General features: G+C 36.6%; 1 protein-coding gene across 1 annotated transcript; it reads right to left on the reverse strand.

Moving 5' to 3' along the window:
• Positions 1–5,651: 5,651 nt before the first annotated feature.
• On the reverse strand, positions 5,652–7,039 carry LOC122638669 (early nodulin-like protein 2). Its single transcript, XM_043831520.1, has 2 exons — positions 6,874–7,039; positions 5,652–6,778 (listed from the first exon to the last, which is right to left on the reverse strand). The coding sequence occupies exons 1-2, from the start codon at positions 7,001–7,003 to the stop codon at positions 5,652–5,654; spliced, it is 1,257 nt and encodes a 418-aa protein (XP_043687455.1). The 5' UTR covers positions 7,004–7,039.
• Positions 7,040–13,272: the final 6,233 nt, after the last annotated feature.

Raw genomic sequence — 13,272 nt, forward strand, 5'->3', positions numbered from 1 at the left:
ATCAGCCGTATGGGATAAAATTTTCCCCTGATTCTCCTTTAAAAATGGGTTTTTGAACATTTTATCCCTTGTCTGTATCATGTCATCGATATGATATCGGCATGGTATTGGGATCGATTACATGCAAAACTAGTATGAATCGCATGTGTATCGGGCAATACGATACTGATCCCTTGAGCCATGACTGCCCCATCCCCCATCAAAGTGGATAATGGCCACTCTGTTGATGTCGTCGTGCATTCTTGATTCTCCCATTGGTCCATGCTTACACAAAAGCCACACTTCTCCCGTAGAAAACTATTGAGCAAAAATCTTATTTGAAATCGAAAATTCCATCCAAACCCATGCCTTTATGTATACTCTCATTGGCCCCCACGCTGGTATAGAAGCTATATTTCTCTTACCTTTTTTTTTTTGGCTTTTCCTGTGTGGAAATGCTTAATCCTCCAATTTATTCTTTATGGGTTTGTTTAGATGGACCAACTATACATATGGGTTGGGTTTAGGGTTTCTAAACATGGAATCGGGATCGCTGGATCGAGTAGGTCTCAAGAACCCTAGAATTATCACTCAAATTGAAAATCAACAACTCTTGAAATTTCTCAGTAAGAATCGATCATGTCAAATTGATCAGAATCAGATTCAGTCCCAATTGATTCGATTGATTCAATTTCGAATGGAAAGATAATGCTACTTGATTGCATGCGGCATGTGGCCCGTGTACCTAGACATAGGGTTGTGTAAAATGATTGTTGTGCCCTCAAGTTTTTTCACCTTTCCATGGTGGCACAGAGTCATTTTGCACAGCTTTATGTCTGGGCACAGGTCCGTGCATCGTATACATTCAGGTAGCATTCTTTCTCCCAATAAAGATTTGACAGTTACTTGTTTTTTTATGAGAGATTTGTTAGTTATTTACCTGTAACTCTACAAGAAGCATGAGCCCTCCTAATAAGCTTGTCACAACGGTCATTGAGTGGGTAAAAAAGAATTGACTGAACAAGAATTTTTATCTTCTCAAGTGTGGTGCAGTGCCTAGTGCACCACACTTGAGCATCCGACGGTGGCCATGAGACTGAGAGGATGAAGTTTAAAGGTGCACCATCAAATGCACAAGTGAGGTGCACTGGGCAATCGAAATGATCTTTGTCAAGTGTTGTATATTACTGTTTGTTTATGTGAAAAGTGAAAAAAATATTATAAAATAGGATTTTTTAATTGTTTAATTAATTTAAAATACCAAAAAAAATAGGAAAAAACTGGAATAAAAAATAACATAAAGGAAAATTTTCATGTAAATATCATTTGAACGTAAAATTTTACAATAATAGAAGTCTTTTGATGAATAGGCAATTGATGGTCAAATTTAGACTTAACATAACCTGAAATTGGAAAACTCAAAAACTAAATGGTATCACCTAAAGGAAAAATAAGATATTATTTAAAATAAATGGGTCTCTCAATTTTGTAAGAAAGTGTCTAAATTGACAAAAGTTGGAAATTCTATAAACAAATAGAATATGTAAATTTTGTTCAATGGTTTCATTTTTTTATTTAAAAGAGTTATCCATTTTTATGCAATTTTGTAATAGCGATTTTTCTTCATCTTTGGAATGACTTGTGTTTCATACAGACATTCAAGATCAACTATAGGATTTACATAGAGTAGAGTTTGGCATAACTCTTAACAAGTGGATAACCTAAGATTCATTAGTGAACCACTATTTTAATGATGGTGCTCTTCCCATTTTTAATAGGCAAGCAACCCTCCCACTTATTCTCTATCACTTCGCCTTATTTAAGGGGAATGTCTGAATGACACCTTTTAATTGTCCATTATCTTATTCCTAAAAGTTATTTAAGATACAATATTTAAAAGAGTTTTCAAAAATACTTTGAAAGTGATATATTATTATGTTATTATTAAAAAATATCATTGTCATGCATAATGTGTGTAGAAAGACTTGCTTGGTGGTTCTAGTGCTAGCCATTGTACTTAGTTGAGAGCCATTTTTGGTGTTCTCATCAGTACATTTTTATCCCTTTGCTTAACCACGTTGAAGCCACATCCAACTTATTAGTGATAGAAATCAAGAACGAGAAGGGCAGTGGAGGACCAAACCCACATATGTGGTAAAATACGGGGATGACTTGTGGCTAGGGGTGAAAGGCCAACCAAGATCAGATAAAGCTGGTTTTCCGCAGAATCAATTGTAATAGAGGGTATGATGTCGATGGCCCGAGGTAGAGCACTCAATGGGCGAAGGTGGCCCCCATTTTGCTTTACCAATCTGAGGAAATTCGACTATACATGTGACATGACATTATTATTTTCATTGGAAAAAAAAAATCTATATCATACTAAAAGTAAAAAATAATAAAATTACCAATTTTGACACCTTGAGAGGTATCAATAAGAGAATCCCTTATTTAAAAGTTCACCTAACTCTCCTACTCTCATATTCATTCAATGTAGGATTGAATGGTAGAAAAAGATTAATCAAATTTTTATTCTCTCTCATCCTCTGTCCCTCTCTCTCTCTCTCTCTCTTTCTCCCTCTTTCAGTTTTTTTATTCTCACTCTCTCTAGATCTCCACCATCCTCGTCCCTTTCGTCCCTTTCTATCTTCCTTCTTTCCATTCTTATTCTCTCTCCATTGTACTATTCTTATTTTCTCTCTCTCCATCCTCCTCTTATATATTCGATGTGGGATTGTAAATGTGAGTATGGCCCAGCTTTTGTTTTACTGAATGTATTGTCATTTTTTTCGTCCTATATTTTTTAAATTTGAACGTTTAAAATTCTTATATATTTGAATTTTGGTTTTTTGACAAATGCCCCTTGAAAATATCTATTTATCCAAATGCCTTTCTATAACTTTTCTAATTGCAAGTTTTCTCCTACTTTCAAAACATTATAGTACTTTGGTTTCTACCGTTAATTTGTGACGTTAGATGTTAGTTTTAAGGAATCTAATGATCAGAATACCCTTCTAATAATAACCCACCAAAATTAAAAAATAAAATAACAAAAATGTCCTGAAAATTTTTTCCCCAAATTGATTGAGATTTGAACCTATCTGGAAAGCAAGAAAGGAATTTCTATCTTAAACAGAAGCATCTTAACTCTTACATTTTGAAATTGCTGTTGATGATTTCGCATCGAACCCAATAATCAAGGTAAGCATGGGAACGAAGATCCCACCCCCACCAACACCTCCAACACTCCCAAACGCTGCTCCAAAGAATCCGATTAGTGAACCCACAACGATTTCCCATCCAAATTTCATATCCTGTCAATAAAATCAGCTTCTTCCAAAGTTAGAGCATGAAAATCGAGAATGCCAATTCTTCTTTATTTTTGTATCAATTAAATAACACATAAAGCAATTCAACGAACATTAAATGTCATAAGAACGGATTCCTAAAGAGAAATACCAGAGATTTAAGGACTTACAGGCCAGACATGTTGGTAATCTAATTCATTCGAATGCCACGATAACGGAAATACCGGAGATTTGAAGGATCTCTTCATGTCCTTTGTACCTTGAACCCTGAAATTTCAGGCTCCGATCTGCCGAAACAAACACAGAAGCCATAAGAAAGTCCAAACCCATAAGCCATGATTTATCATTATCAAGTCTGCAGATCTCTTGCTTTCCAGATGGGTTCAAACCCTAACCAATATGGAGAAAATTTTTTCAGTTTCAACCTTAATCGATTTGGGGAAGATGAGGGCGTTTTGGTCATTTTATTGATTCGTTCCGCTAAAACTCGGAATTGATCCAATTGTATTACTAAATAGGATGGTTATAGACTTATAAGAGTTGGTTTTGGGACCGATTATTAAATGAGATGAGATGGTTCTGGGATGGTTTCCCAATGGGTCCAGAGCCAAAAGCCCAATAATGAAACCAATTAGAACAGAAACCACTAAACCTGTTTAACATGTCTAAATTACTTATTTAGGATTATTTAATACTTAATAGTTTCTTTTTTTTAGTAATAGTACTTAATAGTTATAACTTGTATAAGAGTTATATTGTAATCACAAAGAAAAACTAAGGGTTATCAATTATTTTGGGTTTTTTTGAGTTATATTCTTAAGAATTGATGTTTGAATATTTTATGCTTAAGGATATATTCAATTATTTGTATTCTTGGGAAATTTATTTATGGGATAATGGTCATCCGGTCATATGCAAGGAATGGACACTGCACCTAGACACAACTGGGCATGAAATGATCGCCCAGCCCCCGCCATGGCAGCTGGAATTTCTACCTTTTTATCAGGGTTGACGGTCATTGCACGCCCAATTGTGTCTACGCCTTGCACACAAATGGTTAGCATTCTTTATCCATTTATTTATATACTTAGGAATTTTGTACATATTTGATTATAGAAAAAAGAACTCTGTCCGAGATTGTGGCCTACGCTAGCATTCCCAATGATTCTCTCTCCTTCTCATATGAAAAGAAATATTTACCCCCTTATTTTGAGGATGTGAGAGATAGACACATGGGACAATGGGAGTGCTATAGAATAGGCCACTCACTGACAGAAAGACTACTTTCCTTTGATTATTCAAGACTTTAGTGCTTAGAACTGTTAAAGAGGTGGAACAAACTGTCCCAAGCAATGTAGGCCGTTGAATATGCACTACACATCATGTCGCATTACAAAGGACTCAAATCCTCCCAATTATCCAGACCTGTCCCGTTTGACATCCTTAAAAGTGATCCTAATCAAATTCATTCGTTCATTCATATCTTAATTTTGTATGAGAAATTTTTTTTTAAGAAAGCATATGAAAATTGTCACATCCATTGACATGTGAAACACGTGTCCAACCCTACCAGTTATTACATTGTCTCCCATCTAAGTTGATTGAAGTGTACCCAATTACCTAATCGCTTTAAGCACAACTCCATTGATTAGAGATTTGTGAATTACACACTCAACTTTTTATTTCTGAGCTGGTTATCGACTACTTATCGCCCTACCGCCGGTCCGTTCCAAATTAGAGACAAAGCAAAGGAGAAAGAAAAATGCCCAAGTATAAATGAACCAGTCCAAGAGTTGGCCCGGTTTGGACTTTTGACCGGACCGTCGGTAGAGCGAAAACCAGCTCAGAAAGAAAAAGTTGGTGGGCAAGTGAAGTTAATTTTCTTTGACTGAAGAATGGAGATAGACCAGAACCCTAGTTTTCAGGAGCCCTGTCTTCCTCATGGCTCACGCTTGTGATCGACTCTCTCAAGTCTGAACGCAGATAATAATAAAGCAGAAGAGGAACTGAAAAGATCGATCTCTCTACCTGTCATGTTTCTATATTTATATATATGGAACCATCCATCATATGACACGTGTTACATCTACATACACTCAAATTTTCCATTTATATCCACCATTTGATCTTTTCTCATTCTCTCCCCTTTTTTTTTTTGGAAAATTTTCAATTTCTTAAGCAACCTTCCACCATTAATTCACATCTACCATATTAATAAACTTGCACTATAGAATAAAAAAATTCTCAAATCTCCATTATAGAAAATGAATCAAAGCTATAAGTTTTACTAAAGGATATAACAGATTAAAACCTAAGAACCCCAATTCTAATGCTTCCTACTAAATTTAATTCATAGCTGAAAACTCACAGAAGGCTACCAGATGCTAATAAACTCACAAAAATAGAAACCCATGTAACCAACTTAATTGAGACTGCTAATCCCGACGGTGCCGACGACTTCGACGGTGCTGGAGCTGGTGGAGGAGTTACAACCGGACTTGGAGCAGTAGATGTTGATGATGATGATGATGATGGCGATGGAGGTGTTGCAACATGAGGTGGAGAAGCCATGGGTGATGGTGTCAATATTGCTTTTGGTGGAGATGCCATGGGAGATGGTGTCATTGCCTTTGGTGGAGAAGCCCTGGGAGAAGGAGTCATTGCCTTAGGAGGAGAAGCCCTGGGAGAAGGTGACATACCCTTTGGAGGAGAGGCCATGGGAGAAGGTGTCATAGACTTTGGAGGTGAAGCCATGGGAGAAGGTGACATACCCTTTGGAGGAGAAGCCATGGGAGAAGGTGACATACCCTTTGGAGGAGAAGCCATGGGAGAGGGTGACATACCCTTTGGAGGAGAAGCCATGGGAGAGGGTGACCATGCCTTTGGAGGAGAAGCCATGGGAGAGGGTGACATACCCTTTGGAGGTGAAGCCATGGGAGAAGGTGTCATAGACTTTGGAGGTGAAGCCATGGGAAAAGGTAACATACCCTTTGGAGGAGAAGCCATGGGAGAGGGTGACCATGCTTTTGGAGGAGAAGCCTTGGGAGAGGGTGACATACCCTTTGGAGGTGAAGCCATGGGAGAAGGTGACATACCCTTTGGAGGTGAAGCCATGGGAGAAGGTGACATACCCTTAGGAGGTGAAGCCATAGGAGAAGGTGACATACCCTTAGGAGGTGAAGCCATAGGAGAAGGTAACATACCCTTAGGAGGTGAAGCCATTGGAGAAGGAGACCCTGAAGGTGCAGGAACCTTAGGTGGAGGAGAAAGTATAGGGCGATGTCTCACAGACAAAACAAGGGTGATCAACTTCTGACCTTTCTCACAGTTATCATGATTTCCACTAATGAAGTAAAAAGGACCAGATCGATCAAACGTGAACTTCGAATCACCATCGTCCATCTTCATCATAGGCTTCGCTGTATTACAACTATCATAGTCCTCTTTATTCACAACCAACACAGAATCCAATCCCTTCTTATACTTAAACACTATAAACACAACACCACAAAACAAACAAATAAATCATAAATAGAAATTAAAACAAACAAAGAATTTACAGAGAGAAACCAGAGAGATTGATTACCAAGAGTATCATTAATTTGAAATCTATTTCGTTCTGCCCAGTTATTGTAATTCTCAGAAGGGTTCACAACCCATCCATCTCTTCCTCCAACATAAAAATTATAAGCTTGTGAAGAACAAATAAAACCCATTAAAATGGCAACAAGAAAACTACTGAGTCTCTTCAACTCCATAAGTACAGAGAATAATAAGCAACAGAAAACCCAGAAAACTAACTGAGACTCTCACACACTAAGGCTAGCTTTATAAGCAAGAAATACAGACAGAAAGCTTGAAGAATAGAGAGAAAAGGAATATAAGAATAGAAAGGAAAGATTGGAGAGGAAAATAGAGAAAGTTTAAAGAGATACAGAAGGTGACAGAATCAAATCGTGGTTGGGTTTGACATATATAGCGAGATCCGCTAATGATGTTACCGTTGCAAATTAAGGAAGTTTATTGAATCATTTCCTTCTCTATCGGTACGTGTAATAACTTTAGCTGCGATTTATAGGGATTTTTATTCTCTGTTTATAATTAGCAATTTGCACGTGGCAGTTTCTCAGTGAACCAACGGTAATATATATTTTAATGCACTCAACGTTACATGTACGTTCCTATCTTCATATCCAACCGTTGGATCTCTGGGTGGGCCCGATCACTAATAGTTAAAGAAATATACAACAGTCTCATTTCAACCTAGTTTCTCTTAATCCATGGTGAAAAGAGAATCTCTTCATCCATGGGCTCTGATTAGACTGGAGAAAGGTATTTTGGACTTTCACTAATAACAGGTGAGAGTTAATGATAATAGTATAATACTCACTCTTTCCTCCAATCACCATCGCAGAATAGATTCTTTCTTTCACTTAAATCCATTCTAATTCACCTCTTTTAGTATTTATGCATTTTTTTTATGAGTATTTAGGGGAAAGAACGCTACTTGGTTGATTGTATGTGGTGGGCGACTCTTGCACTTAGATGGGGCCATGTAAAATGATCGTTGCAGTCCCATTGAAAGGCAAAAATCCTTGAGAGCACGATGATCATTTCGTGAGGCTCTGTGTCTAGGCACAGGAGCCACGCACTGCACACAACCAGATAGCATCACTCATGTTATGATCTTCTACATCCTAGGTCTTCCTGTTCTGTCATCTAACTCATGTTCTTCATGTAATATTCAGATCGAATGACTCTATGAAATTACGTTTATATATTTCCACTTATAACAGGTAATGTAGGAGACATTTCTATTTTTACCCCTTGAAGAATCTTTAGAATTATTGTTTAGCTTTCAATTCGCCTCTGGCCATCAAATCTCTTTCCCTAATAAGTATTTGGGAAAAAGATCTCTATCCGGGAGTGTGGCCTATGCCAGCACTCCCATGAGTCTATCTCTCCCCTCCCCATGTGAAAAGACACCTCTACCCCTTTATTTTAAGGAAGAGAGAGATAGACACATGAGAGTGCTGGCATAGACCACACTCCCGAACAGAAAACTGCTTCCCCAAGTATTTATATATGTATGTATATTTAGCAGGTTTTGATATTGCTTATACCTTTCTCATAACTTTTCTCATAACTTTTCTCATATAAGAAACTTTGATAAAAGCTATGCTAAATTGCTAACAACAAAATTACATTGAATGTGGTTTTTCAGTTTTTGCCTGTAATTTTCGCTAATTGTGAAGTTCTAAAATAGAAATTTTTAACCCCACCCCCGAAAAAAAAGAGTCTAAGATGGGATCCACACTGTCATGCACGTGTCAAATTGGCATTCCAACTTGACTAATTTAAGCTTGATTAGGAAATAACACTCATTTAAGGCTGTAATAATAAATTGGTTAGATTGTAATAGAAGGTATATAGAAATTGGTTTCTTTTCTTTCTTCTTTTTTCTCTTGTTTTTGGTAGCAAATTTATGTGTAAATCACATTTTGAAACGATCAAGTTTTTCACAACTTTTACCAAAAAAACGTTTAGCAAAAGGTTTCGTACACGATCGTGCATGGTGCACGATCATGTCATCTATCGTTGGTAGGAATTAAAAACCATGTACTGTACACGGTCATGCCCATCCAATGGTTGAAAGCACAACCGTGTATCATACACGGCCATGTACAAAAACCTCCCCCCAAAAAGTTTTTCATAACTTTCTTTCCAAAAGTAGAAATTTTTTTCATAATTTCATATGCCTCTCCTACTTTATACCCCCCAAAAACAGAAAAAATTAATAAACAAGATTTCTCCCTTGCTTTTTCAGGAGATTTCATATCATGCCAATCTTGAGAAGTAAAAGCTGAAGCGCATTAATTAGGCATACAATTTGAAATTGCCCTTCCTCATACATAATTGACTTTGTCATTATCTCTACATTCTACAAAGAGTGGCAAAGGTGATTTTTTTGTTGATCAATAAAGAGTTTTTCACTAATTTCCACTACCAGGAAACTCATGCTAATGTGAATTCTAGTTCATTTTTAAGGAATTCAATAATGTGGTCGATATCTTTGCTAGGAAGGCCTTGTCAATGACACTTGTACGACAGTATGACTAATATCTACTCCGTGGTTAGTGGATCGATCTTTGTGATCCAACTTCCATGTGTACTCAAGTCAATGAATAAATTATCCTTTACCCCCAAAAAAACATGTGAACCCAAATTTTCAGAAATCTATCCTCTTTGTTTAGACACCAAAAAATAAATAAATAAATAAATAAAAAAAGGGAGTTTTATCCTTAAATGATTATAAGAAAGTTTTTAATTCACCCATATAAAGAGAAAAGAGATTCATTATTCCCCCCCCCCCCCATTGTATAAGTCTGTCATGCCCTTAGAGGCCCATCCAACTGCAATAAAGACAGGAAATCTTTTCATCACAAGAGAACAAATAAATCAGTCTAATTAGATTATGGGCAAGAGATCTCTACTTGGTCGCAAGGTCTCTACACAAGCATTTTTGGCCAATGGGTGAGCACGCCTAGGTATCTATCCAGGGGACAGAGGCGTCATCTCACAGTGCCCGGCCTGTGAGAGGGTTAAGAAAAATATCTCTCCATACATTTTGTATTTTAGGTATATTATTCCACCTAAGGACAACCAAGCCATTTTAACCATGAGATAGTTAGGTTTTGATCTAGATCAACCATGTATTAATAATAATGTCTGGTCCATCTCAATCTTTGGCTCGTTATAATGTTTTTTCATTGGTCCAATTGTTTTCAAAGTTGTAACCCTTTAAATTAACGTTTTTTCAAATCTCTATTTCTCTACATGTAGATACGTCTTTTAACATGATTTTACAATATGATTAGAGGATAATATGGACAATAGATTCACAAAGAGTTGTTGCTAGTTGAACAGCCATGTGATAGAAAGCAATGGACAAAGCCTATATGCATGGCTGTAAAGTTTAATTAACATTGAGGCTATGAATTTTAGTGGCTGATCTTAATTTGGTAAACCAGGATATTATCCAATAAAGGAGGACAAAATTTTCCTTGACCGCGCGCGGTGAAGGAAAATCCACCATCTTAGGGTCCTAAATGTCCGCCCTCTATTTATAAATGGTTAACATTACCCCTTTTGTTGCGCGATACCACATGCACACTCATCAACCACCTCGATGAATGGATGCCCCCATTGACCATGACTGAAGGAAATCTCGATCCAAGAAAGAAAAACTTAAATAAGAAAAAAAAGTTATCTACTTGACCCCAAGAAAGAAGGTTTATAACTTTTTTGTTGTTGGGGTGAAGGCAGATTTTGATTGAGGATGTAGCAATCCTTAACCATTGCACTAGATGGTAATTAAATGGCCTACTCATAATAAAATTTGATCTAACTGATTATAATTGGATTAGATAGGATGTCCTAGGGATTAGCCGTATCAAATTTTTATCTCATCTCAACCAAAATTGCTTTCTCAATTATTTTTAAAAGCTTCATATGAGAATGAGAATAAAATGGATATGTGCAGGTAGACACCTTTTGGGATTGGTGTGTGGTTTGTGTGATTAAGCTGTGTGTTGTGTATATAAACCATTCCACGGTCCTAAAAGTCGGTTAACCTTTTAGGATTGATGTATGGTTTGTGTGATTACACTTTTATCAAAAAAAAAAAAGAGTTGTCATGCTAATTCAAAATGATCATATTTTTTATATCACTAAGAATGTGATTGATGACATTATATCACCTCCACAAACTATTACAATTGAAAAATTGCTGATATGGTTATGATAATAGAGATCCTAGGCTTAGTTTTATTATAATCAAGTTGATATTTTTTATTTTTTATTTTTCTCTTAAAAAAATTAATTTTACTTCAAACAGAAATCTTTTAAGTTTTAGTTTAGGGCACAATTTTTTCATTCCACCCATGGAGGAATCACCCACACCACATCAGTCACGGTCGAAAAAACGATTTCATTTAGGCTCCATTTGTTTCGGCGTGAAATTTTACCTCAAAATTATCAATGCGAGACTCATAACTCTTTATAGGAAAGTATGGGAAGAAATCCCCAGATTGCCTACGTGGGGTTTTTTTTTTGGGGGGGGTTTCAGTTTATTAAGGAATATATGCCCATGTTCTTGTCACGGTAGAAATCTTTTTCCATTTAGTTTTATTGTTCCCTTTCTTATTTTTTTTGGGAAAGTATTGCTCTCTTTTCGTTGCAAGAGAAATGATGAAGGGGACTTGAAGGGATATTTTTATATTTCCTGTATAATATATTTTACTTTCCAAGGATATATTTGTGTTTCCATTACAATTAAATGCTTAAAAGTAAATTTTTTTTAGGGGAAAATATAGTGAACCGCTTTAACTATGGCTTATTTTCATGTACACCCCCTCATCTGTAAAACCTTTCAAATACACTCCCACATCTATTGAAAATAAATAAATTAGTCCATCAAACTAGCTAATTGCAGTTTAGTTTTAAACGTTAATACTCCCCAGCCATTTATTTTAGGAGCAAATTGCCAAAATTAAAAAGTTGAAGACAAAAATACCCTTTAGGGGTAAATACTAAATACCCCTAAAGTTGGGCACATCTCTCTTGTACCGACCCCATCCCACCTCTATTAATTTACTTCACCACCCCCATCACTCCCTCAATCCCTTGTACAGCTCACATCTCCCAACACTTCAAATGATAGGGGTATTTTGTATGAAACATATAAGAATGGATTAAGGACAACATATAAGAATTAACAACATTTGTAAACAATCAATGCTATTATACACACAAAGACGAAAAAGAAAGAAAGGAAAATTTAATGGAAGAAGACCCACCAATGACAATAAACTAACCGTATGGACTACTGGATTTGTTTATTACTGCCCATGCAGCCATGTTGCCCACTTTGATACGCTGAGTTAACTCGGTGTGCATGCAGCCATGTTATCCACTTTAGGAGTATTTAGTATTTACCCCTAAAGTTTACCCAAAAAAAAAGGTATTTACCCTTAAAGGGTATTTTCATCTTCAAATTTTTAATTTGGACAATTGGTCCTAAATCGTAGTTTGTTTGATGGACTAACTTACTTACTTTCAATAAATGAGGAGGTGTATGTGAAAAATTTTAAAGATGAGGAGGTGTACATAAAAGCAGGCCATAGTTGACAGGGTATCTCTATATTTTTCCCTTTTTGTTAAAACATATATTTTTTTTTTTGGTAAGAAGTTAAAACATATTTCACATCTAGGAGAGGATTTGGCATAACCACTTACTATACGCTGAAAACATGAACCAATGGGAGCACGGAACACACAGGGACCAGGTGACATGCCTAGACTTTTCCAATTCACTTGTCAAGAAAATATATGCATATTAAATCTAACCAAACGGGGTCTTTAAGGAAGACCCAATGTTTCCTAGGCTGCCCATGGGATATGTGTGCGTCGGCAACACACGCTTTTGGGGGCAGCTCTAATTTATGATGTTGTGCAGTGACATATGGAGAACGTGACCGTCAATGGGCTTTTGAAGGAACATAAGCACAAGTCGGCAAAGAGCCCAAATTGCGTGGCTTCTTTTCATTGGCCCCACCCTTATCCAAAGGTCATGTCTGTTATGTCATGTCCTGTCTTCTAAGCCCTACGCAGGAGGCCCGAGGCTACTGTTTTCCTCACCATCTCCATAATAATTACAAACCATATAAGTTGTTTTTTTTGTTTCCTTTTTTCATGTGTGAAGAAATTTTTTTTCCTGGTAAAAAATTTAAGGATTTTACCATCCCATGTCTCTCCTATCTAAAGTCTAAATCAAAGTTAGCAAATTGGAACCCAAAAAAATGGAAATAGATGGTACGGGTTTTAAATGATCTAAAACTCTGAATAGTACTGATCATAAAACAGATAGGTTAGGCTTTTCAACCCATGGGCTGGGCTTTTCATCCCGCAGGTTAAGCCAGGGCTG

Source organism: Telopea speciosissima, chromosome 9, assembly GCF_018873765.1.
Source record: "Telopea speciosissima isolate NSW1024214 ecotype Mountain lineage chromosome 9, Tspe_v1, whole genome shotgun sequence".
Classification (NCBI taxonomy): domain Eukaryota; kingdom Viridiplantae; phylum Streptophyta; class Magnoliopsida; order Proteales; family Proteaceae; genus Telopea; species Telopea speciosissima.